This window comes from Sander lucioperca, chromosome 5 (genome assembly GCF_008315115.2).
Source record: "Sander lucioperca isolate FBNREF2018 chromosome 5, SLUC_FBN_1.2, whole genome shotgun sequence".
NCBI classification, from domain to species: domain Eukaryota; kingdom Metazoa; phylum Chordata; class Actinopteri; order Perciformes; family Percidae; genus Sander; species Sander lucioperca.
In genome coordinates, this window is record NC_050177.1 from 29,215,755 (window position 1) to 29,241,959 (window position 26,205).

Below are 26,205 nucleotides of genomic sequence, written 5' to 3' on the forward strand. Positions count from 1 at the left end.
CCCAACTCCTCTTTAACACAACTAAAGACATTTAATGATACAGCCAACACTGTCAGCTGCTCCCATTGTTCACCTTCCTCTAAAATATGACAAACACTAAAGCAGAACCAGAGAAGCCAACACGGTAGACATGTAGTGGAGCTTCATTATTTCGGAGAGTTTCCCTCTGATATTCTGTCCAATCAACAAGCGACTAGTTCCAACACGTGACGTGTGTTTACAGTGTTTGCTGCGTTTGATAAAGTGCAGTGTGACGCAAACCGAACCAAATGCAACAATGATACAACTACATTACAACCCGAATCTCACCGAGCCCACCGAACTATAGAGGAGACACTAACGGAGCACACTGTTGCTCAGCAATGAGCGCAGATCGATAAGAGTTCAGTGGCGCAGATATTTCATACAATGTTAGTGTAGTGACAGCTTTTCAGAAAACCTTTAAATATTCCACTTTAGTATCATACATGTTTGGTGTTTTTTAACATGTTAAAGAAATGTAAACTAATTAATACTATTCCAACTTTTCCAACTATTCTTACTGCCTCACCTTCTCCTTTTGCATTAAAGCCAGCAATCTAGTTAAACTTTAGCAATTTAGCTTTTCAGCAATAACAAGCATTTTCTGCAGGAAATGCATTTTCTAGTTACTTTTCAGATTAGTTTTTACCCTTCCTTCATGTTTGTGATAAACTGAAGTATGATGTCATAAGAGTGTCGTAAAAAAGAATAAATGTGTAAAATAAGAAGAAACTAAATGTCAAAGTTAAATTCAATTCAGTTTATTTAAGAAGAGGACAGATCAAATTAATAAAACAAATGATTATACATGGGTTAAAAATCACAGAATTAGCCAAAAGCTCGCAAACTTCCCCCCGAATACAACCAGCTGTTCTCATGTGTCTAATCCACTGAAGAAGCCTGTGGGATACAATATATATATATATATATATATACCGACATGTACACATATATACAGTTGAACCATGAACTCTGAATATTTTATTATCATTATGCATTATGAGAAGATCAGAAAATAACAACACAGCTATCAGGGCATGAGGAGGAGGCAGGAGGAAACCGCTTGGCTCTGAAACATGTTTACAACGAGGCAGTGTGAATGCGCTGGTGTCTTTTAAGGTCACTACTGTGAGAAAATGTTTTCCCACATTGTTCACACCAGTACGGCTTCTCTCCAGTGTGTATGCGCTGGTGGATTTTAAGGTTACCACTCAGAGAAAAAGTTTCCCCACATTGTTCACACCAGTATGGCTTCTCTCCAGTGTGAACACGTCTGTGGATTTCTAGGCTACCACTCCTAGAAAAGGTTTTACCACATTGGTCACAGCTGTAAGGCTTCTCTCCAGTGTGAACACGCTGGTGAGATTTAAGACTACAACTCTGAGAAAATGTTGTACCACATTGATCACAGCTGTAAGGCTTTTCTCCAGTGTGAATGCGTTGATGATTTTTTAGGGTACTCTGTCGTGTGAAAGCTGCCCCACATTGATCACAGCTGTAAGGCTTTTCTTCAGTGTGAATGCGTTGATGTATTTTTAGGTAACTCTGTTGTGTGAAAGCTGCCCCACATTGATCACAGCTGTGTAGATTGTCTCCAGTGTGAACTCTCTGATGAATCTTTAAATATTTTGATGTTGTGAAGGATTTGTCACAGTGCTGACAGTGGTGACATTTGGGTCCGTTTCCTCCTCTCTGTTTCTATAGCGACAGACAAACAGAGAGAAAGAGAGTTAGTGAACAACCTTCTTAAACCCTGGACTTGCTCTCACTCACAATTTTCACTCTTCATACAATAATTTATGACAAAATGAAGGTAAATATGTGCCAGTTGCAGACATGTTATTATGGAAGCAAATGTACTTTTCATAACTTGAATAAGTTCAGAAATATTCTACATTTTTCAGGCAAGTTTCCCCATTCAAATGATTGACAATTTAAAAACTAAAACATTTGCACACTCTCTTCAGTTTTACTTTCAGTTAGAAATTCCATGGTAACTTTAAAATAACACAAACCTTTCATACATTCTGGGTATTTTTCATCCTTAAAATCTCATTCAAACCTTTTGAAATACATACAGTAATTTGATGTCAAAATAAAGGTAAAGTTCTTTTGGTTGCAGACATGTTACTATGGAAGCCATTGGGCTCTTCTCAGTGTTTCCCACAGGTTGAGAATTTACTGGTGGTGGTGTGTGGCGCAGGATGTGACGGTGCGGTGCGGGATGGCTAGATTTAGTAATAATGGGTTCAGTTTAGAGATGCACCGATTACAACTTTCTAGGCCGGTTCCGATTTCCAATTTTCTTTGAGTTAGGTCAGCCGATACCGATTTTAGCCAATTCCGATTTCATTTTTTCTAATCACTTTACAGCACACACAAATATTTATTTTTTTATCTTTTCTTTAATAGAACATTTTACACAGAACATAGAACATTTTTTGAACACATAATGGATCACTATAAAATAGAACTATATAAATTACTCCTGGTGTGGGAAATTCACACACATCTAAAGTGCAATGTTAGAACCATTTCCTTTTTTTCACATCCAATATCCCACTAAAAAAATTTGTTTTTGGTTTTTGGTGTCATCCCTCCACGCCCTACTTTTTCCTTGAAGGTGTTGCATATTGCAAACTTGTTATCTTCTGCACACGCTGAAGAATTCCCAAACAGCTGACATGTTGCAGGTGAATTCACGAGGTTCCCTACATGTGGAGAATAACGCGGACAACCGCTTCACACCGCGAGCGGGTACGCGCGACACACGGCGGAAAAATTGAGAGAAAGGAAAAAGAGACCGTGCTGTGGCGGCCGTGCGTGCGTGCGTGCATCCTTGAGAACTGTAACTCGTATAACTTATGTTGTCAGTTAATTGTAGCATTGACAGGCATGAAATCGGCATACGTCAGACTGACCTGCCGGTCGCCGGTCATGGCTGAGCATGTGAAAACCGGCCAATTCCGGTCACCGGCCGGTCTATCGGTGCATCTCTAGTTCAGTTATAAACTAGTCAAATGAAGGTGAAAACAATGACTACACAACATTATCAGATCATTAAACTAAATAACTCATAAAAACTATTTACATATTAAACACATTAGAATACAAGATGACACTGCTCAGCAGATAATATACCCATAATGCTATACTCCATACAGAAAATGACATGTTATTATTAACAGTTATTCGCTGTCAAAGTGGCGCCAAAATGAATGGCAGTCAATGGAATGCTAATGGGGGTGATGGCTTATTAGCATCAAAATGGCGCCATAGGAGGTTCGCGGTCCGAGGAGAAGCTTACCCTTTTGATTGATGAATTTTCTAGATGGCGCCGCTGTGTGTGTCTCGCCGCTTACCTCTGCTGGGATTATTACTGATTTGCCTGTTTCTATTGCTTGTCACTCGAAATGTATCACCGCTGCTGGTGTATGACCGCCTGACTCTTTTAACTATATGTAAGTCTGCGGAGAAAGTTCCAATCTACGGCTCTGACGGTCAGTCAGGTACGCCACTGCTGCCTTTCCTGGCGTCCATTCCTGCCTTTCTACGGTGTCAACCCTGTCTGCCGCTCCGCAACAACCGCCGCATGAGACGCGGCAAGAGAGGAGGAGTACGTGTCAGGCTCAGAGCGTACCTGGCATCATCCTCCACCTGCGATCTGGGCCATCCATGTGTCGGGTTTCCCGCGGAGTTCATCGGTTGCAATCTGCGGCTTTCTCCGGTCCATAGTTACCGATGGCTCCGTCCCAACAGACTGAAAGGCGCCCGATTCGCATGGCGCTGATCAACACTAGATCACTCACAAATAAGACTTTTATATTGAATGACTTTTTTACGACAAATGCGCTGGACTTTCTGTTGTTGACGGAAACCTGGCTGAAACCAGGTGATGACAGCGCCTTCTCGGAGCTCCTCCCCCCCAGCTGTTCTTTCCTCAACTCTCCCAGAGTGTCAGGTCGAGGTGGTGGGCTGGCCACTCTCTTCAAAGATGAGTACAGATGCAGGCTGTTACCTGCACTCAGTTATAATAGCTTTGAGCTTCAGCTGTTTGTGGCCGACCTGGATTCTCCTGTGTTGTGTGCAGTTGTTTATCGCCCACCAAAACTCAACAAGGATTTTATATGTGAGTTTTCTGAGTTTTTAGCTGATGTGGTTCCTAAATATGACAAGCTTGTAAAAATGTGTGTTGTCCCTCAAACCCCTTGCTCATGATTTTAAAACACTTTTGAACTCTTTTGGCCTTAATCAATGTGTGGAAGGGCCGACACATCATCTAGGCCACACCCTGGATCTCATCATTTCCTACGGGTTTTCAGTTTCTCTGGGAGAAATAACAGAAACTGGTATCTCAGATCACTTCCCCATCAGGTTTGAGATCAGTGTTCCACCACCCGCTATTAAGCCTGTCTCCTCAGCTTCTAGGCGCCGCTGCATCACCTCCTCTTCAGCTGGAGAGTTTGCTTCTGCGTTTGTGGGCTCACAGTTTTATGCAAAGAATGGTCTGGTATCTCCCTCTTCCCCAGATAACATTCTCTCTGTGTTCAACTCCACATGCACTGAAATCCTAGACTCTGTTGCCCCTCATCGGATTAAATCTATTAAACCTAAGGTGGACCCCTGGCTAAATGACACCACAAGGGCCCTTAGGCAACACTGCAGAAAAGCTGAACGAAGATGGAAGAAGGACAATTTACATGTATCACTGGGTTTACTAAGGGACAGTCTAGCAGCATACCAGAAGGCTGTGAAGGTGGCAAAGATGCACCATCTCTCTTCCATCATAGCTAGCAGCTGCCATGAACCTAGAGTATTATTTAATACTATTAACTCTGTTGTAAATCCATGCACCTCTGCTCCGGCAGATGTTTCAATCAGTACATGTGAGAAATTTCTCTGTTATTTTATCAACAAAGTAGCATCTGTCAGGAAAAATGCCAGTGCTAATTTTAAAGTGTTTGTATCTGCTTCTCCTGCACACTCAGCTGTGTTTGAGGAATTTAAACCAGTTTCACTGACGTTACTTAGTGAGGTTGTACAACACATGAAACCCACCAACGGTCCCCTAGACATTGTTCCCGCCAGAATGGTGAAGGAGGTTTTTAATAGCACCATTGGGTCTAGTCTTCTTACTTTTTTTAATTCTTGTCTTAGTTTAGGTTCTGTCCCAGCTGCCTTCAAACATGCTGTGGTCAGGCCCCTACTTAAGAAGCCTAATCTTGACCCCACAGTGTTGACAAATTTTAGACCAGTCTCTCATCTGCCTTTTCTTTCTAAGGTTTTGGAAAAAGTTGTTTTCATACAGTTACAAGCCTTTTTACAGCAGAACTCTGTGTTTGAAAAATTTCAATCTGGTTTTAGATCACGTCACAGTACTGAATCTGCACTGTTGAGAGTACATAATGACATTGCCTTGTCTGTAGATGCCGGGAATCCTACTATTTTAGTGCTCTTGGACCTCACAGCGGCTTTTGACACTGTGGACCATGCAGTCCTCCTCTCCCGCCTTGATCATAGTGTAGGCATCAGAGGCTCGGCACTTGAATGGTTTAGCTCCTATTTGGCTAATAGGAGTTTTTCTATCATGATTGGTGACCTCTTCTCGTCAGCTGCTCCTCTCTCTTGCGGGGTTCCCCAGGGCTCAATTATTGGCCCCATTCTGTTCTCTTTATATATGCTGCCTTTAGGGGCTATTATAGGACAGCATAAACAGTCATTTCATTGTTACGCAGATGATTTGCAAATCTATTTGCCTATTAAAGCAAATGACAGTGTCGCACTAAACTCCCTGCTTAGTTGCATCACTGATATTAAGCTGTGGCTTTCAGAAAACTTTCTTAATTTGAATGAAGATAAAACGGAGTGTATTATTTTCAGTACTTCAGGCACGCAAAATGGTCCAGCTTTGAGTTTGGGCGCTCTAGCTTCCTACACTAGGTCAGCTGTCAAAAATTTGGGGGTTACTTTTGATTGCAGCATGAAATTTGACAAGCAGATCAGTGATGTTGTTAGAATGAGCTTTTTCCAGCTTCGTCTCCTGGCTAAAGTTAAGCCTTTCCTCAACAGGCACGATCTAGAAAAGGCAATTCATGCCTTTATTAGTTCTAGGTTGGATTATTGTAATGCTCTGTACGTTGGTCTGAATCAGACCTCCATCTCACGTCTTCAACTTGTGCAAAATGCTGCTGCTCGCTTTTTAACAAACACGTCTAGATGTGCACATATCACTCCTGTTCTCTACACCCTTCATTGGCTCCCTGTGCGTTTTAGAATCGATTTTAAGATTTTATTGTTTGCTTTCAAGGCCTTAAATGGTCTGGCCCCGGAGTATTTGTCCGAAATTTTAACTTTGCGGGAGCACAACCGGTCATTGCGGTCTTCAAACAAGCGACTTTTAGAAGTGCCAAGGTCTAGATATAAACGGTGGGGTGACCAGGCTTTTGCAGTTGCTGCTCCGAGACTCTGGAACAAGTTACCCCCTGATATCCGCACTATTACAGATGTAGCTCTTTTTAGGTCCAAACTTAAAACGCATCTGTTTAGTCAGGCTTTTAATACGTAGCAGTGGTGTGACGATTTCGTTCTTCTGTTTCTCTGTAACTATTTCTGATTTTACATGTTCTTTCTTTATATTGTATGATATGTGTTTTTATTCTTGGTTTCGATGTTAAGCACTTTGGATACCTGCTGGTTGCTGTAAAGTGCTATATAAATAAAGTTTGATTGATTGATTGTGGGTCTGCAAAAAAATCTTCCGATGACGTAAAACGACGATTTTTGCGTCATCGGAACATTTTTGCCCAGAGGCAAAGGACTACAGCCAGTACTAGGAGCTACTTCCGCATAGCCCATCGGGCTTGGACTCCGGCATTCTCCAAAATTTCCCGAACCAAAACGACTGTCAGCCGTCTTGAATCCTCGCGTAGCTTAGTGGCTTCTCAGTATCAAAACTTTAGATAGATAGATTTATTCATCCCGAAGGAAATTTTAGAACAACAATTATGTGCATTCAAACTACCGCACACGTGTACCACCGGGATACGTTGGTACAGATCGGAAAATATGCAGGACACTTTATTACAGACGGAATACTCGACACAGCTTCGCCCGCCGGCTATGGAGACCAGCGGTGCTGCTCGCTGCCTCTGGCCGGTGACGGGACATCATCAGCGGGGAAGGTTGAACAGGTTTGCCTGTGGAAAACTAACGCTAGTCGGCCACCTCTTCCATTAATCCTGCTTGCAAGTGTCCGCTCATTAGACAACAAACTGGACTACATCCAACTTCAAGGAAACTCCCAACGTGAGTTCAGAGACTGCTGTGTTTTTGTTGTTGTGGAAACAATTGCTGTATCGGATTATCCAGCTACCAGTCTAGCTACTCTACTAGCTCTGTCACCGGGTAAGGCTAGCTAGTGGAAGTGAGCTGTGTTAACACGGACTGGCTGGTGCAGAAATTGGGGTGCTTGTATCCAACTAACTGTTAATTGCTGGTGGAGTTTGTGACTGTTAAATGCCTGTTAAATTTCCATTCTAGATTACACGCAAATTTGTATACTCGGTGATACAGTCTACCAAGCGCTAATGCTAGTAGCTAGCTATGTGGTAGCTGAACTTTACTTTGCGTCGTAGCTAACGAAACCCCTAATGTTCACAAAAATTCATTAAATTGAAACCGGACACCATAGTTAGCTTTATAAGACCTTGGGGTATATGTTATGTAAGTGGCGTGATGAAATTCAAACTGTAAATATACGAAAGTTATGCCGAAAATGAAGCTAACTAGCTGCTATCTGTACACATAGGATTGGAGGGACAGTAGCAGCTAATGAAACCCGAGAAACGGTGACTTTCCACTGTATAGCCTACTACTGACTTACAGTGTATCAGAGGAAGACATTACTACTATATTTACCTGACAGAAAACGCTGCAGATTCAGAATGTAATCACAAAATATCACAATGACAATGTGGATCAATCAGACATTAGCGTCATGGACTCATGGCAGTGTGCTACCCATCTGGCCCGTTATGTAAGGGTGCTCCGATTGATCGGGAACCGATTATCGGCCGATAAAGGCTTTAAATAGTTTGATCGGTGGTCTAGAAAATATTCTATACGCAGCTAAGTTACACACCAACCAGACGGCCGACCGTTGGCAGAAAAAGCAGTTGGACTGATCAGTCTCCCCGAGTTGGTCAAAAAAAGTGCCTCGGAACCAGGGTGGGAAATTAGCCTTGTATCCTTGTAATGGATTGGACAGTTTTTGTCAAAGAATGCTGTTGCTAAGTAACAATGCACAATGCTTATAGGAATCGCGTTACGTTACTGCTAATGAATCCCTAACATTTCCGGATTTTGCTGCTTCATAATAAAAACATTCAAATACCAAAATAACGGAGGACTTTTATTGTGAAGAACTTACAGGAAATGAAACCGTTCACAGCCGGGGCTTTGACCACGCATAGTCGAGTAGCTACTTTTCAGCGCTAGTCCGGGACGCCGTGTAACTAGCTAGCTAGCTAGCTGAGCTGAGGTACAGACGAAAGGAAAATGATCTGTTAAAAAATGTGGCGACATATCCCCGGTGTTAAGAGGCCCGCCGCGGAGTCTGCAGTAGCTATGGATGTACAAGCTGTTGAGGGCGAAGTAAAGAAAAAGAGAAGGTACTTTTCAAACAAGTGGCGCGTTGACAAAACGTACAGCGAAAGACCGTGCACAACATTTCAGACCGTCCTGCCAACATTTTAACGTCAATGTAGACTGTAACGATGTTTAAGTCGCTTGAAAGCTGCTGCCGTTTTAAATCTGTTGGCTCCTGCTGGCCAGGATAGGAAATTAACTTACAATGAAAAGATCAACAAGCTACTGACACATAATAAATACATTATATTAACAAAATATGTATTAATAATAAAACAATTTAATAAAGAAATTCAAAATGTGATAGTGCACTCTCTTTTATAAAATTTGAATTCTGGAAAAAGTGGCTGGTAAAAAATTTAAGTGGCCCCACCCTGCTCAGAACACACTAAAGACACACTGAAGAACACACTGACAGTTTTTTTGTAATTTATTCCGAATAAGGCTTTAGCTCCATGTTGAGCTCTAAGCTGTTTAAGGTGTGTTTCTAACAGAGGAAGTGGAATGTTGAACGTTTCCTGTCAATAAAAGTAAACCGTTCACAATACATTATCTTCTGTTAATTTTAATACTTATGCATTGTTGTTAAGAATATTAAAATTAATATATGATAAATATACAACATGATAAATAGAAGGTTTCAAATAAACCCGGTGATCGGCATTGGTCGATACTGCTCACAGCAATCGGTGATCGGCCCCAAAAATCCTGATCGGAGCACCCTTACCGTTATGAGAGCTAATCAGCACATATCTGTGTTCATCAACCACCAGGACCGGACTGTGTGTGTGTATATATATGTGTGTGTGTGTGTGTGCACGCACAGAGAGAGAGAGAGAGAGAGAGAGAGAGAGAGAGAGAGAGAGAGAGAGAGAGAGAGAGACAACATTTTGTCCCGTCTGTGTTGTTTTTCAGACAACAGCAGTAACCAGTGCTAGTTTGTGTCTTTTAGCTCATAGCTTTAGCGGCAGGCTGTTGTACGTCCCGCTGTTGGAATCCTCTACAGTGAAATACAGTCACACTACACCGTTTAGCTGTCAGCATTTTAGCCGTGTTTAATCCAGTTACTACTGTAGCTAACGGTAGGCTAATGTTAGCTGCTGTGTAACGTGTTATTAGTGTTAACTAGCGTGACGTGCAGCGATGTTTCTGTTGCCTCTCACGTCTGTTTTGGAGCATCACAGCGCAACGCAGACATTTAAGTGGCACTGTAATCCGTATTGCTACTTCATCCGGTAGATACTGGTTAACGTCCTGTATCTTTTCACGACAAACGCGCATGTGTGGAAAGCGGTCGCACAACAGCTGAAATGGCTCCTTCATAGTATCCTTCAACAAAGGAGGAATGTAGCACAATATGAATGTGAAAGCAGTTATAATTAGCCAGTGACAATAACATTTGTTTTGGTTAAAATCAACAAATAATCGTGATAATTAATCGTGATCTCAATATTGATCAAAATAATCGTGATTATCATTTTGGCCATAATCGTGCAGCCCTACTGTCAGCTCACAGCAATTTAATACAATAGCAGGAAAAGAGTCCCCCCGCTGTTCTAAAGCGTTCTGCATGTGGCGATCTGCATGTGGCGTCTGCTGATGTGCAGGTTACCTTCCCCCCCAAACACAGACACACATACTGTATATACAGATACGTCTCGCTTTATAAGATAGATAGCCTGCCTATAAGTGGCATCACGCTCTGTCTGCCACTTGTTGTCTGTGGTTGTGCTTTGCATGTGTGGGATTCTGAAACGTCCTTAAATTCGGGAATTGTTGTTTGTTTATTCAAAGTCAAAGACAGTCCAAAGTAGTGCAACTTTGCACATTTTTGTAGGTCTGAGGTGTATATGACATTTTAGCTGCCAAAGCTCCGCTGCTCTCTGTCTCTGGTCCTCAGGGTGAGAGGGGGAGTGGCCAGCAGCTAGAGCAACAAAAGCCAATGTGTGCTTCTTTTACCTATATATTTAACGATATCTTTTGCATTTCTAATCTAAACAACGTCAAACTTGGCACTGCACTTACTCGTGCCTGTAGCAGGACACCTGTCAAGTTTGAAATCCATCTGACTAACCATTCGAGAGATATGCGCATAACAGATGGACAGACAGACAGACAGAAAGACGTTCCTGCAATTTATAGATAGATAGATAGATAGATAGATAGATAGATAGAAAGATAGATAGATGACGAAAAAGTTTAGCCATGATGTGCTTTGACAATTAAATCAGTTTTTTTTTGCCAAATGTTAATGGCTCAGAAGATAAAATACCCATAATACTATACTCCATACAGAAAATGACATGTTATTATTAATCTCAACACTGTTTCCTCCTAACTCCTGTTAACTCACATAAAACTAGGAATATCTAAAGTAAATTATTGTTAATTTTGTTTGTTAGATCATTCAGTGTTTCCTCTATGTTGATAGCATAGTGGCGGTCCGCCACGGTAAAATTTCCAGCGCCATGGTATCAGAAATAGGGCAGACGCACAACAGGGTTTCCGTTATGTACACCGCGCACTACCGTTCCTTCGGCTGTTTATGAAAAGTGATAAAGTCGTAGCGCCGTCTGCTACTGAACTCAAGCCAACTGTCATCCGCTCTCTCTCCCCCCTAGGGTGAGAGCTCTCTCTCCCCCTAGGGTGAGCAGAGCAACTGGAACAGTGACAGGACGCCATCACTTGCAAAGTCATGGCAACTGAATAAACAACAGGTTGAGTACTACGTCACTCAATAAGTGATAAACAGCGACGAAAGCCGCGACATGAAATCCGCACTCACACGGGTCCCGTGAAATTTGACAGCTACAGTTTATTGGAAAATAGTGTTGGACACGCTGACTTTGATGAATTTACCGTTTATCAGACCCCAGATGAGACAAGCTAACGTTAGCGAACGCTGCTGTGACGGCCCCTCTGCCTCTGAGTCGCTGCTGCAGGAGACTGTATGTATTCCTCTGTCACGCTGTAGTAACGTTACTGATTTAAAACCGTTTTCCAGGTTAGTGGGGGTGCATACCGCTCAAAATCAACATAAAAACGTAGCTAGTAATGTTCACTCAGCGTTTAGTTTTGTTGTTAAACTGTGTGTAAAATGACCGGTGACGTTAAATGACCCTACGGTACTGTCTATTTGCTGGATGGTTTCAAGGTAACGGTCGGCAGCTAACATTAGCAGATAAGCCCGTACACTGACATCCAACACCCCCCCCCCCTCCCCCCTTCTTGTTGACATTCAAAGTATTTTCAAACAAAACAAAGACTAGCTCGCTCCTCCGTCCTCCTCATCCCGTTCCTTCCTTTCTGTGCTTCAGTTTGCATGGTCCAGGTTGGACCACTTTGTTTTTGCTGGCGTTTGTGGACCCTAGGCCTACAGAGACCGCATTTTTTTACAGTGTGTTTAGGGGACAAGCAGCTAGCAGATGGTGAGGAGATGTTTGCTGTATGTGACAAAAAATGTTGTAGCCTAAAAGCGTGACATCGCTTAGAGTACCTTTAAATTCCTCCCTTTTTTGCGCTGTATTAATATTCATTAATATTGAGATTAGATTTCTGGGACTCTTCAGTCTGGAGTAACTTCTTTCCTTCACTCACCTCCTCCTTCTTCCTCTTGCTCCCTCGCTCCTCTGAGTCTCCCGAGGCCTCTTTCCTGTTGCCCTCCTTCTTCTTCTCCTCCTTCTCCTTGTGTTTCTGCATGTACTCGGTGATGAGGTAGGGGCAGTCCAGGTTGTCTTGAGGCTCCCATGTGTTATCCTCACTGGAAAGGTGAGTGCAGACAGAAGGAAATCTCCTCAGGCTTTGTTTTTAGGCATTACATTCTCACTCTAATTGCTAATTTGTATTATTCCTTTTTTCTATTGTCATTTTGTAAGGTTATTTGATGGTCTGCAACTTAGTGTCAAAATACCAAACCTTCAACTTTGAGGGCATGATACAATGCTGAAATTTATGCTGTAGATTATTTGCAATTTGTAAATGAACAAGATACTAAACTAATATATATATATATATATATATATCAGGACCAAGGTTAATTAATAACACGAAGTATTAATATTATAGACTCATACTTACTCTGAGAACCCCTTCCATTTCAGCAGAAACTCTACTCTTCCCTTCACCACTCTGCGGTCCAACACCTTCTCCACCACATACTCCTCCTCCTCCTCCTCCTCCTCCTCCTCCTCTTCCTCCTCCTCTTCCTCCTCCTCTTCCTCCTCCTCTTCCTCCTCCTCTTCCTCCTCCTCTTCCTCCTCCTCTTCCTCCTCCTCCTCCTCCTCCTCCTCCTCCTTCACTGCTGCAGCTGCAGGAGGTGCTGCAGGCTGCTCCTCCTCCTTCTTGCCCTTCTTTCCTGCTCTGGTCGCCAGCTTGACGTCTGCTGAGGGCTCCTTTGGTAGACCCAAGGGGGAAACATGCAGAGATAATGATACAAGGGTTAGATGAACTAATGGGAGGTGGGAGAGAATTATAGTTTACCATGTTTTACTATATTCAAATGTTCTGTTTGAATGGAGAAAATGCAAGGGCTGATGAGGTGACCAATCCATAGGACTTCAGAGTGTGAAGTATCTCCTGCATTCAAACTGAAATAACTACTAAAATGTAAGCCACAAAAGTCATTAACTGGAGCTACAAGCTACATGCACAGTAGCCTCAATCAACGACAGTTCATTTACCAGAAAATCGCCAGATGTTCCTCGCCTTGCAAAACTCAGTTTGTTTCAGAAAACAAAAACAAAGTGAGTTAGCGAGTTACACGCTGAAAATGGCAAGTTTAGATCAATGTTTTGATTGTGCAACAAGGCAGGCCTGGTTGATTCTTTCTGGGAATAATGAAGAGAAGGACAAGAGACTTGCCTTCCTAGAGAACAGAGTGGCTGATCTAGAGCAGTAGCCTACACCAGAATGAATTATGTTATTGTATCGGGGCTCAAAATAAAACCTCAGTCGTACGCACAGGCAGTAACAGTGACCACTGACCACGATCGGGAGCCCGACGGGTCGGTTTCTGACTCCGTGGAGTAGAGTTGGATGGTATCCAAAATTTTGATACCGTCAAACCTCCTCCCTATTTTACTGTGGTATACGGCATTACCGTGACTAATTAAAAATTATGACGTAAGGCTCAGACGGTGTCACCAAACTGTTGGTTTGTGCCTACACCGTTCAGAAACTGAATACCAAACACTAATACTGAAACAATAATAACATAACGTGCACAATATTAACAACTTTTATTAGCAACAAATAGCAGCTTATAAAAAAGTGCAAATACAACAGTCCGACAGAATTAAATTAACAAATATCCAGAACAGTTTTCGTGCACACAAATCAATTAAATTAAATCACAGCCCGAACAACTTTTAATAACAACAAAGAGCAGCTTATACAAAAGTGCAAATAGACCCACAACAGTCAACCAGAGTTGAATTAACATAAACATCCATATTATAACAATTATTGCAAATCAGTAGGCCTAAATTAAAACACAGTCCAGTCTTCTTTCCAATATTGTTTTTAACGAAAACCAAATAAAAATACCTGAATCAATTAAATAAAAAAAAAACACACACACAGTGCGAATATGAACTGTGTGGCAAGTAGCAACAAATCTAGTCAAGATTTTTCGCCAGAAAAACCAGCATGTTTACTTTTCCGGCTTTAACAGGGCACGTTGTGGACTGACAACTTTACCTGCGGTGCTGAAAACCCGCTCCGATGGTGAGCTTGTGGCACAGACGCACAGATACTTTCGGGTCCTCGCGACATCTGGGGAAAACGCCCGGCAGCACATTTCCACCAGAGAAGTGGGTCCTTGTCTCCTTGAGTAACTGGCTCCAAACAGTAGGCTGTTATTTCAGCTCCGGCTCAGTCCTCTACGGTGCCGACGGGACCTGCCACTGCATCGGCTTGTTTTTGCAGGAGACTTCCCAGAGTCATCTTTTTTGGTGGGGGTTCGGGTTGCGCCTCTCCCTCTTCCACTCTGATGGCCATTGGACCTACTGGTGCTTGCCCCTCTAAGCTCACGATCTCAGCCTGTAATTCAGCCTTGGTCTCAGCCAATGCATGTCATCAGTCTCATATCCTCCACGGTAACGAGGGTCGAGGAAAGTGCATTTTCGCATTAATTTGCGCACTGAATCGGATTCATACTTGGCCTCCAGCTTTGTTAGAATTCCTGTTTTTATTGACTTTGTTAACTGGAGGTCGTTTTCTGACACAGCCAACACATTGTCCCTGCAGAGCTGGAGTATGGGGAGGATAGAGGAACTGGTCACATCATTTTCTCCTGACAAAATATCAGTGAAGTCACCGACTGGTTTCAGTGCGTCGTGAACAGCTTTCAAGACGTCCATGTCCTGCCAGGTCAGGGACAGGCTGCTCCTTCTGTCATCAGACAGGACGTGTCTCATCGCTTGGGTCTGCTCCAGGATGCGCTCCACCATTGCCAGTTTGGAGCCCCAGCTAGTTGCGCAGTCCTGCCGATGGATGGATGAATGAATAAATGAATGAATTAATGAATAGGCCTAAATAAACGAATAAATGAATGAATAAATAAATAAGCCCATTAGTGTATGTTATTCCATTCTATTCTTAGTTACGTCATCTAACCTTAACATATTCAGATACACATTTATGCTTACCGTAATGAGACTATGTTCTGGGAGTCCCAACTCCACTTGCTTCTTGTGGAGTCCACGCTTACGTTGCCAGCTGTGTGAAAAGGCCCCGACAAGATTACGGCATAGTCCGAGGGCGCGCTTCGTTTTTTGCCTCTGGTCATGCAATGCATTTGTGACAGCCAAGTTTAGATTGTGACCAAAGCAGTTAAGCCACGGCCAACGCAGGGACCTGATTGCGGCAGCAATGTTGGCAGTGTTGTCAGTGGTTATGGCTGAAGGTTTTTTCTCGTCAAGTTGCCAGTCCTGAAGTGCAGCTTTGAGCGCAGCAGCAAGATTGTCCGCCGTATGACTCTCAGGAAAATACGTTGTTTGGAGGCATTTGGATTCAAGTTTCCACTCAGGTGTAATGGTGTGGACAGTCAGGGACATATATGGTGTCATGTTAACTGACGACCACATGTCAGTTGTTAAGGAATAACTGTCTGCCTCTGACAGCAGCACTTGAACCGTGTCTCTAACTTTATTATATAAATGTGGGACGGCTGTTTGTGAGAAATGTGTCCGTCCAGGCAGCTCGTACTGGGCATCTAGGACCTTTACCATGTCCTTAAAGGACTTTTTTTCCACCGTGTGGAAAGAGACCATTTCCTTCGCCAAGTATTTTGTCACTGCATCAGTACAGGATTTCCAACGGACACTGTCCCTTTTGTACTTTGTTGTTTTCCCGAAGGCCCCCATTATCGTTGGCTGCGTATAACTGGCGGTGGACCTAGTTGTTGTTGGTCCAGCACCGGTATCAGCGGGAGGCGTTGAAACTGTTGCACTGAGTGAACTCGGGGCCAAATGCATCCTCGCAGCAGTGAGTGGGTGGTTGTTTCGGAGATGCGACCGTAGGTTAGAGGTGTTTCCATCTCTTGCAGTCACCTTTTTATTGCACAATTTACAAATTGCCTCGGCAGTATTTTCCGCCTCTCCCTTCTCATTAGGTCGGAACCCGAAATACTGCCGAACTGCAGAAGTCGTGTTCTTCTTCGAGACCAGGTCACTCGGTGCGCAACTTGCCATCTTCCCCCCTCTCTCTCTCTCTCTCTCCTCCACACTGTCACATGATGACAACCACACATAAGCATTTTTAGGCATTAAATAAATTATAGCCTATTTAAAATTTAATCATTGTCTCCTATTTAAGTGTATTGCATTTTTTTTTTAATGACGGTATTGAAACTGATACCGTTTCTATTTTTAGACCCTGTGGTATACCCTATTACCGTCATACCGCCCAACCCTACCGAGGAGCATCAAGTAGCAGCCTTTCTACAGTCCAAGGGCATCTGATTGGACTGCAACACCATTGAGGCTTGTCACCCTCTGCCCCAGAGAAATAACAGCAACAAACCAGCCATTATAATGAGGTTTGTTAACCAAAAACACACAATTGCACTACTGAAACAAGGAAGGAAGTTGAAGGGAACAGACGGCTACGTGAATGAATATCTCACCAAACCAAATGCTGATATCGCCGGGAAAACACGATCCTTGAAGAAGTAGAAGAAAATACAATCTACATGGTCTACAAACTGCAAAATCTTCATTAAAGTGATGGTTCGGAGTAATTTCACCCTAGGGTCCTTTGCACCATGACCTCGAGCCAAACACCCCCACAGAAGCTTTTTTCACCTGGGTCGAACATTGGGAGAGTTAGCGTTATCAGCTGAATAGCTTAGCGCAGGGGCTAATGGATCCTGGTTTGTATCTCGTAAGTTACCCCACTAATAATGCCCAAAATGATACCAAACTTCTACACTAGTACAAATAGGTTATGTACTCATAAAACGATGGATTGGAAAGTTTGTAAGTACACCAGAAGTTTATGTAATGGCGTTTTTCCATTACATGGTACCTGCTCGACTCGCCTTGACTCTACTCGCCTCGACACGCTGTGCGTCCGTTTTCCATTGCAGATTTTAGTACCGCCTCAGCGTGGCTGGTCGTCTTGCCGGCTCGACGCACACACCAGCGCACAAGTATAACATCAGGCCACTTGAGCTTGTTTTACAGTTCTGTGGAGGCTCCACGCAGGCAGAGCTTTCACCGTAGCCTATGTAATATGTGGCCTGATGTATACATTTGTCAGCTGGTGTGTGCATCGAGCCAGCATGTGTGTGTGTACGTAGGATACGGTGAAAGCTCTGCCTGGACTGGAGCCTCCGCAGAACTGTAAACAAAAGCGGCACCGTAGTAAACTGCCGTGACCTAACGCGACACACACACAGAACGTCGAAGGTGTGTGTTGTTGCCAGAAGACACATTTAGTTTTTAAAGAAGCTGGAGGCAGCAAAAAGAAAAAACAGCTGGCTAAACTGTTTAAAAATAGCGGTTTGTTCAAGACACCCCCGTCTGTCGCTTTCACGTCACCTTTTCGGCTCGCCTCAGCTTGCTTGGAACCTCGACTGAGGAGGTACTAAAAAAAGTACCTGTTAGCAGGTACCAGGTACTTTTTTTCGTAATGGAAAACCAAAAAAGGCGAGTAGAGTTGAGGCGAGTCGAGCTGGTACCATGTAATGGAAAAGCGCCATAAATAACAATTGCCTGCTGGCTTCTTCTCTCTGCTGTTGCTACCGCAGTAAGACAACTGCTTAGGGACGTCTACAAATTACAACACCGAAAAGACATACAACAAAAATATTTATTAATTTAACTTCTTTTTTTTAAGTTAGTGCTGTAGTATAACTAGCAGGAGACAAGTTATAATTGAGGTAAGTTTGGAACATTACCTTATTTAATCATTAAATTAATAAATATTTTTGTTGTATCTCTTTCCAGTGTTGTAATTTGTAGACGTCCCTAAGCACTCGTCTTACTGCGACCTAGTCTCTCCTCCTCATCCTGACTCGACCTAGTCTCTCCTCCTCATCCTGACTCGACCTAGTCTCTCCTCCTCATCCTGACTCCACCTAGTCTCTCCTCCTCATCCTGACTCGACCTAGTCTCTCCTCTTCATCCTGACTCCACCTAGTCTCTCCTCTTCATCCTGACTCCACCTAGTCTCTCCTCCTCATCCTGACTCGACCTAGTCTCTCCTCCTCAGCCTGACTTGGCCTTCGTGAAACGCACCAAGCCAGGCTGCACAGATTAGACTAGGTCAAGCCTGGCTTTATCAGTTATCCTGGATTTATAAATTCTACTTTTGTGCGATACCCCCCTGAACACTGACCTGAACATGGCTGGTATCAGAGTCCCAGTCTGCTGCTTGTCTTCTGGGGACCTTGTTGCTCCGCTGCTCCAGGTTCTGGTTGTCCTCCTCCATTCCTCTCTTGTCCTGAAATCCAGCAGATGTCCACTGGGGCTGCTGGACTCACTCTGGATTCTGTTCAGTACAAATCAAAGCAGCAGAGATATTCAGGAGCTGCTGTCTCCTCTCGTTTTCCTCACATCCACACACAACTAAAACAACAGTCGGAAAACTCAAAGCAGAGGCTGGAAAACTGTTCCATTTCCTTCCTAGCTACACAATCAACTCAGAGTAGTTTGGAGAAAACAGCATTATATTAAACTGGGAATAAATCTAAACAACTGTACAATAAAAAGGTAAACATTTTTTTGTTTGTTATTAAATTCACTCCGTCTTTCACACAGTTTACAGACTTAAATATCTGTTATAATGGATGATAACTTTCAGATCCATATGTAATGCGTGTGCAGGTTAGTTCCAGTGGTGTAGTCTACGTGATACGCAGGAATACGCAGTATACCCACTAAGAAAGCTCCAGGATTTCCATATACCCACTTAAAAATGTCCAATGATACGCAACAACATACTTTCCATTATATTTTTGATATATTTTGAATTGTCATCTGTTATTTTCTTCTTCACATAGGCTAAATAAAGGTATTTCCACCATAAATTGGTGCATTAAACCGTATCCAAATGCAACAAAAATGCAGTTGCTGACGCTCAAAACTTCCCTGGGGGAGGACACCCAGACCCCCCACTATGATATGCCCCCCCCCTTCCCCAAAGGCAGATTCTGGCCAATATATACAGTACAGTATACCCACTACAATACATTAGACTACACCACTGGTTAGTTCCCCCAACAAATGGGAATGCCTGAAACTCGTTTCTCAGCAGGAAAATTATTCAATTCATAGCTTTAAAAAACATTTGTCTATTCTAGCGAGTCAGCTTCCAGTAATATTACAGTTAGCTCCAAACAGTGGCCTAGGTTTTAACAGACACTCTGCTCCAACTCCTCTTTAACACAACTAAAGACATTTAATGATACAGCCAACACTGTCAGCTGCTCACATTGTTCACCTTCCTCTAAAATATGACAAACACTAAAGCAGAACCAGAGAAGCCAACACGGTAGAAATGTAGTGGAGCTTCATTATTTCGGAGAGTTTTCCCTCTGATATTCTGTCCAATCAACAAGCGACTGCTTCCACCACGTGACGTGTGTTTACAGTGTTTGCTGCGTTTGATAAAGTGCAGTGTGACGCAAACCGAACCAAATGAAAAATGCAACAATGTTACAACTTCAGCCCCGAATCTCACCGAGCCCACCGAACTATAGAGGAGACACTAACGGAGCACACTGTTGCTCAGCAACGGACGTTCTGTTTACCTGAATCTTAACAACAGCAGAATGGGAAGCTAACGCATGCGCAGCTCTGGCTTCTATTCGCTTTGATAGCCGTGTAAAAGAACAGTTATTAAAGTGTTTACCTGAGTGTGTGTGTGCAGGTTTACCTGGAGCTCTGTCTTCTTCAAACCGTTCTTATACTGTCTATGTTTAAAACTCACTAATAAACTACACAACTATCCCGCCGCCAGCTCGAGAGCACAGTGAAGCAACGAGACTTCCGGTTTCCTCCAAGTCAGGGATTTTCAGATTAAAAGTTTAAAATGAAAGAAGGCCTCCACCTGGAGGTCAGGAGGGGAACTACAGATACACATTCAGTTAATGAATCAGGTAGTGGTGGACTGGAACTGAGTACATTTACTCAAGTACTGGACTTAACTCGAGGTACTTGTACTTTACTTGAGTATTAAATCATGTACAGCACTTAAATAATCAAAACAATTTGTAAGTATAAAGAGAAATAACTAAATATAATGTAAGCATGTACATGTATGTTTCCACCAGACTCCATTTAAATAAAATAGCAATTTCATGATTATTAAACACACTTCAGTTATAGTTGATAGAAAACAACAACAACAATCACCACTCTGGTTTGGTTGAAATAAACTCTTAATTCACCCATTTACATGTGGAAATATGCTGGCTCTATACACGCTAAAAGTCCTGATTATTTACATGGAGTCTGGTGGGTTTGGTGATGGAGATTTCGGGGCTGTTTCATGTTAAACTAAAAGGATCTTACTCTTTAACTAAAAGGTCTATCTCTGTAGGGATCCTTTCATAATGTTGTCAGACTCTTAGAATAATAATCTGAGTCTGTCAGCGGCAACAACAGAACTTTTAGTGGATGGAAACTTTACCTTTTAATTAGGAGTTTAAACACAGACACAACAGGAAGAATAAATCCATCAAATCAAGTCACTAATAATCAGCATGTGGCCTTGTTTTATTTCATTCATTTTGCATTTAGTTGTTCCACATTCCCAGACATTTCAAACAATTCAATCATTGAGGTTATTCTACAGGTCAGATGAATAAATCAGCTGTTTCCTATCTGACCTGGTCTGTTTCCTGCTGCTCCATCATTCTTTAGTGTCTGCTGGAAACAGTTAGCTTTCTATTTTCTGACTTTGTATGACATCATCAGTGTCTCTGCTTTCAGTCTGAACACACCTCAACAGTGTGTCTCATTAAACCTTCAGAACATTGTGAACTGATCCCTGCTTCGTGTCACTTTGTTCTCCGAGATCTCGCCACTGCTATCAGAATCAACTCTCCGCTCAATGACATTTACTTTATAGAGTCACATCCCAACAGGATTTCTCTCAGGACAGATATAGTAGGTCTACACCACACTATATACTTTACAAAGACCCAACAATTTCACACGAGCAAGCATTTGCTGCGACAGTGGCAGAAACCTGGGTGAAGCCAGTATCGTTATATGATAGGATAACACTGACCTGAACATGGCAGCTATCGGAGTCCCAGTGATGATCTTCTCCTACCTTTTTACTATCGTACCGGAGGCTGCAGTTTCAGGACCACATCTCCACCATTCTAGTTTTAATTTAACACCACCTACTGAATTGGATGACCACAAAAGCTACTTTCTGTCCAAATATGAAGTTTAAAAAGCTTTTTCCATCCAGATACTTCTTTATGTCTTGCAATTTAACTTGGTTGCATGTGTTGCTAAGAGTTGCATGTTGGGTAATTTGTGTATTTAGCATGCTTAGCTTATAAACAGGGGAAATAAAGATGTTCTATTTATAATGAATATGAATTGAAAACAATAACACAACAAATCCCCCCCCAGAGGAAAAAAAGCAATCACATAAGTCCAAAAAGTTTTTAATTTGGCATTTCCACATAACACGGTTCTTTGTATAAACTAACTGTTAACAGTCACGATTCCTGAGAGAGAGAGAGAGAGAGAGAGAGAGAGAGAGAGAGAGAGAGAGAGAGAGAGAGAGAGAGAGTGAGAGAGAGAGGGAGAGGGAGTGAGAGAGAGAGAGAGGGAGAGAGGTGAGAGAGAGAGAGAGAGAGAGAGAGGGAGAGGGAGTGAGAGAGAGAGAGGGAGAGACAGAGAGAGAGAGTGAGAGAGACAGAGACAGAGAGAGAGAGAGAGACAGACAGACAGAGAGAGAGACACGGAGAGACAGAGAGAGAGAGAGAGAGAGACACGGAGAGACAGAGAGAGAGAGAGAGAGAGAGAGAGAGAGAGAGAGAGAGAGAGAGAGAGAGAGAGAGAGAGAGAGAGAGACAGAGAGAGAGAGAGAGAGAGAGAGAGAGAGAGAGAGATACAGAGACAGAGAGAGAGAGAGAGAGAGAGAGAGAGAGAGACAGAGACAGAGAGAGAGAGAGACAGAGAGAGTGAGACATAAATTATAAACTAAACATAGGAAGGCTTAGAACATCTCCACTTAATGCAATGAATATGATTTTTACCCAGAAAATTAATCATATTGACTAGATCTGATACTGATGAATCTATATTATCCATATAAAAGAGGATGTGTGGCAAGGTGAGAGTAGGGATATTATCAATCTTAAGTGACAGCCAATCATGTCGCTCGGACCAGAAGCTGTTGGACACGGGCCAAAAGAAGAACATGTGTTCCAGAGTCTCATCAGCCACCTCACAAAATACACAAGGGTCTCCATCAAATTTAAATCTTTTTCAAAGAAAGTCAGCGACCAGATATATCTTATAACTTATTTTAAAGTGAGTCTCTTTGACTTTTGGGGAAATGGGCCATTTAATTAATTTAAAATGTGTTGTTTTTTTTTGGACAATGCAACTATATTCGGAACCTGTCCGATTGCTTCACAATAGATTACAGATTGATTATCACTTATTTTGTTTGTAACCATTGTAATAATTTGTATAATTGCAATAGGCTACACTCGAGGGTACACTTCAGTCATGTTTCTGGATCTTGAAATTAAACCTCTCATGTAACATGTTTTAAACAAACGTCAACATTAAATGCTGATGCAGATTTAAATGGTCCATTCACCTCTAAAAAATGTCATTACATTTTTTAAAATGTAATAAAATATTGGTATCTAAATTTTAATATCAGATCTCTTTCTAATGGGAGGCATGAAAACCTTTTTTTATTGTAGCCTACCTTGTATGGTCTCATATTGTAATTGTAAATGTGTATTATTTTTAGTAGGCTTAATGGTACATGTGGGTGTTCAGCTGGCATATGTTTATATGCTTGTCCTTTTTTGTATTATTATGAATTTGCAGATAAAACATTAATTAAAAAAGAAATTGTAAATTGCAGGTTACATTACATTAACATCCACAAATCTGCCAACCATAGGCTATGTATGGCTATAGTTAATTTAAGAGTTTAAAAGCTTTCAATTGTTGCAACATGCTCAATTCACAATTTAGTATTTTTGACCCTCTGAATTTACCGTTGGACACGACCATGCATGAGACGGGAGGTCTCCAGGCTGCAGCCATACACTCTTGGGTTATATCAACTGTTTCTATTCTATTCTAACTCAGATGTGTTACTGAAGTAAAAGCAACAATAATACAGTGTAGAAATACTCTGTTACAAGTTTTAAATGCATTTTTATTACGGAGATGAGAACGAGCAAACAGACACATGTTCATGTATTATTCATCACAATAATCTGCCTCAGGTTGAGCAGAATAAAAGTGAAACAAAAAGTGACCAAACTAAACTAAAGATTAAAGTCAAAGTAGCAATAGGCTACCACAGTGTAGAAATACTCTGTTACAAGTAAAGATCCTGCAGTAGAAAGTCTACTTGAGTCAAAGTAGACTACATACTTACTTAGCACTAACTTGAAGTATTCAAAGTAAAAGTACTCACTGTGTACTTTTCAGAGTGTGAAATTATGGAGCTTTCAAGGTTCTGAAAGATTATATATTTTCTATCTTAGGCACAAGTCTTATTATGGTGTGCAACAAGATTAAAATGATAGATTCATGCACAACACTGATGAGCAAGTTGAGCAAAAGTATGAAAGAGACCAACAGGAGAAAACTAACAACAACACAGAATGAATCAAGTGTTAGGAACATTAATAACATACTCATGGAAAGTCATAATTATGACTTTGTGAGGCAAAATAACATGAGGAGATCCACCTCAGGCAGAATACTGATGATGTCGAATGCAAGGGGGGAACTTTGGTTTCAACATTGGGGTTGAGTATTTTAAACATCAAACACTTCATTTTCTGCATTCTGGTTTAATTTTCTGCAACAATTTTTGCCTTTTCTGCATTAATTTATGGTGCAAATGTCTTTATGTATGTAAAGGGAATATAATAGGTTTTTGGAGTAGGCTGCACTGAGTTACATAGTTTTTGATTAAAGAGAGTATTATTATTAGATGTTACATATCATGAAGTGTTTTTAGTCAAACAGCTAAAATGTTGATAATCCCAGAGATGAAATCAGATGAATGTTTTTGTGTTTGAGTCTCAGATCTGCTTCACAGTGCAGAGTGTGTGTGATGGTGAACAGACTGAACTTTGATTTCAGCAGCTGATCTTCAGTCAGTGTTTCTGTCCACAGGAGAGACTCTCAGTCCTGCAGAGGACACAGAGACATTGAGGAACCAGACCAGACCAGAAACCCAGGATAAAGAGGTTGAGTGAATGTGGTGTTGTAGGTGTAGATGTGGATCAGTGAGTCAGAGGAGACTGTGTAGAAGGACAGAGTGCCGGCAGGAACGTCCACATACACTGCTGCTCTTCCAGTAGAGGGGGAGGTGGTGATGTATCTGCATTTCTTTTTGTGCCAGACATAGTATTGTGATCTAGCGCAGTGCAGTCTCCAGGACTGATCATTATGTCCAAACGCACTATTCTCTTCTCTCCTGTCGATTCCTCTGTAACTCACTGCTATATTAATCTGTCCTCTCCACTCGACCTCCCAGTAACAGCGACCAGTCAGACCATTTCTACACAGCAGCTGTTTCCAGTAGTCAAACCTCTCTGGATGATCAGGATATGACTGAAGCTCCTCCACACCTGTCACCTTCCTGTTGTTGTCAGACAGTATGAGTTTTCTGTGTACTGTGTTTGTGTCCACTTCCAGTTCAATGGCATCTGATGGAGAGAACAAGACACAATACAGCTGCAGGTTATCATCTGATCATTTATTAACAACTTTACTGACAATAACTGAAAGAAAATCATTCAAACGTTCATTTCATATTCAGCTGTGAGTGATGTTTAACAATCCAGTTCTAACAACATGAACAGTTAGTGAACATGAGAGTCAACATGTCAACAATGTTCAGCTTCTTGTCCTCGTGTTGACCCGATGATGACAGCTGATGATCCAAATCTAGAAACATCAACTGAATAAAGTCTCACTAATAAAACTGTCACATCTTCTTCTACTGCAGCACAAAGCAGCTCTGAACCATCTGCTTTCTAAAACTGATATTAGCTGATGTTCACTTTATAGAAATACAGGTTTATGTATGAAAAATTAGTATTTATGGTATGTTTGTGTCTGTGTTGTATATCTGATACCAGGTCTCCATCAGGGAGGAACTGGAAGATAAATCTACCTCAACTCACTTTATTCACCTTTTAAACATCTTTGTGACATTAATTATGCCGTGTTCTGTTCATGAACTGTGAGTTTTTTCAACGCTTATTTATTAAAAACATCCAGAGAAGAAAACTGAAGGCTACTTGAACACAACAACTTATGTGTGAATAAAAAATAAAGAAACAAAGTTAGCTTTCTATTGGCTCAACTGTTGATTCATGTATTTATGTATTTATTAGTTCTGTTGGATCTAGGTATGCATTGAATCCAGGATTCGGTTTTGGATTCGGACAAATAATGGGCTTTTTGACGGAGTTCGGTTTCTGCCGACCCTTCAAATTTTTTCCCACTGAACCGAACCCTACTTGGCTGCTGCTCGTTAGCTAACGTTGGCTTTCTAATTTCACCTACCCAACATGCCTTCTGTAGTGGAATGCCTTCGAATGACGACCAAAATCTCTTGTCTTTTGCTGTGACCATTTACTGTTCAATATGTTGCAGTTTTACAAACAAGAAAGTGAGCAACTTAAGCTTGACTGACATGTTGCATCCATGGATTTATTAAGAGAACATTTCAGTAAGCTAGCAAGAGTACACGACAACTTCTGTGTAGGCTACTTCAAAATAAAAGCACTTCCTGTGACGGTTGGCAGTAAAACTAAATTACTGTTAAACAAATAAGGTTGTGTACCTTTTCACA

General features: G+C 41.9%; 3 protein-coding genes and 1 long non-coding RNA gene across 4 annotated transcripts in view; 1 reads left to right on the forward strand and 3 right to left on the reverse strand.

The window, feature by feature from the left end:
* The window catches only part of LOC118495137, a 470,232-nt gene that overhangs the window by 135,371 nt on the left and 308,656 nt on the right, over positions 1-26,205 (forward strand). The window lies entirely within an intron of this gene.
* The window catches only part of LOC116034886 (NLR family CARD domain-containing protein 3-like), a 972,843-nt gene that overhangs the window by 130,128 nt on the left and 816,510 nt on the right, over positions 1-26,205 (reverse strand). The window lies entirely within an intron of this gene.
* LOC116042541 (zinc finger protein 239-like) overlaps positions 770-26,205 on the reverse strand; it is a 139,659-nt gene continuing 114,223 nt past the window's right edge. The window contains exons 3-6 of the mRNA XM_036001647.1: positions 12,966-13,058; positions 12,745-12,854; positions 12,265-12,427; positions 770-1,719 (exon numbers count right to left, since the gene is read on the reverse strand). Of these exons, the coding sequence (XP_035857540.1) occupies positions 1,102-1,719; positions 12,265-12,427; positions 12,745-12,854; positions 12,966-13,058 (984 nt within the window). The 3' untranslated portion in view covers positions 770-1,101. The remainder of the gene's footprint in view (positions 1,720-12,264; positions 12,428-12,744; positions 12,855-12,965; positions 13,059-26,205) is intronic.
* LOC116039723 (protein NLRC3-like) overlaps positions 24,327-26,205 on the reverse strand; it is a 76,186-nt gene continuing 74,307 nt past the window's right edge. Inside the window, exon 15 of the mRNA XM_036001610.1 lies at positions 24,327-25,051. Within this exon, the coding sequence (XP_035857503.1) occupies positions 24,525-25,051 (527 nt within the window). The 3' untranslated portion in view covers positions 24,327-24,524. The remainder of the gene's footprint in view (positions 25,052-26,205) is intronic.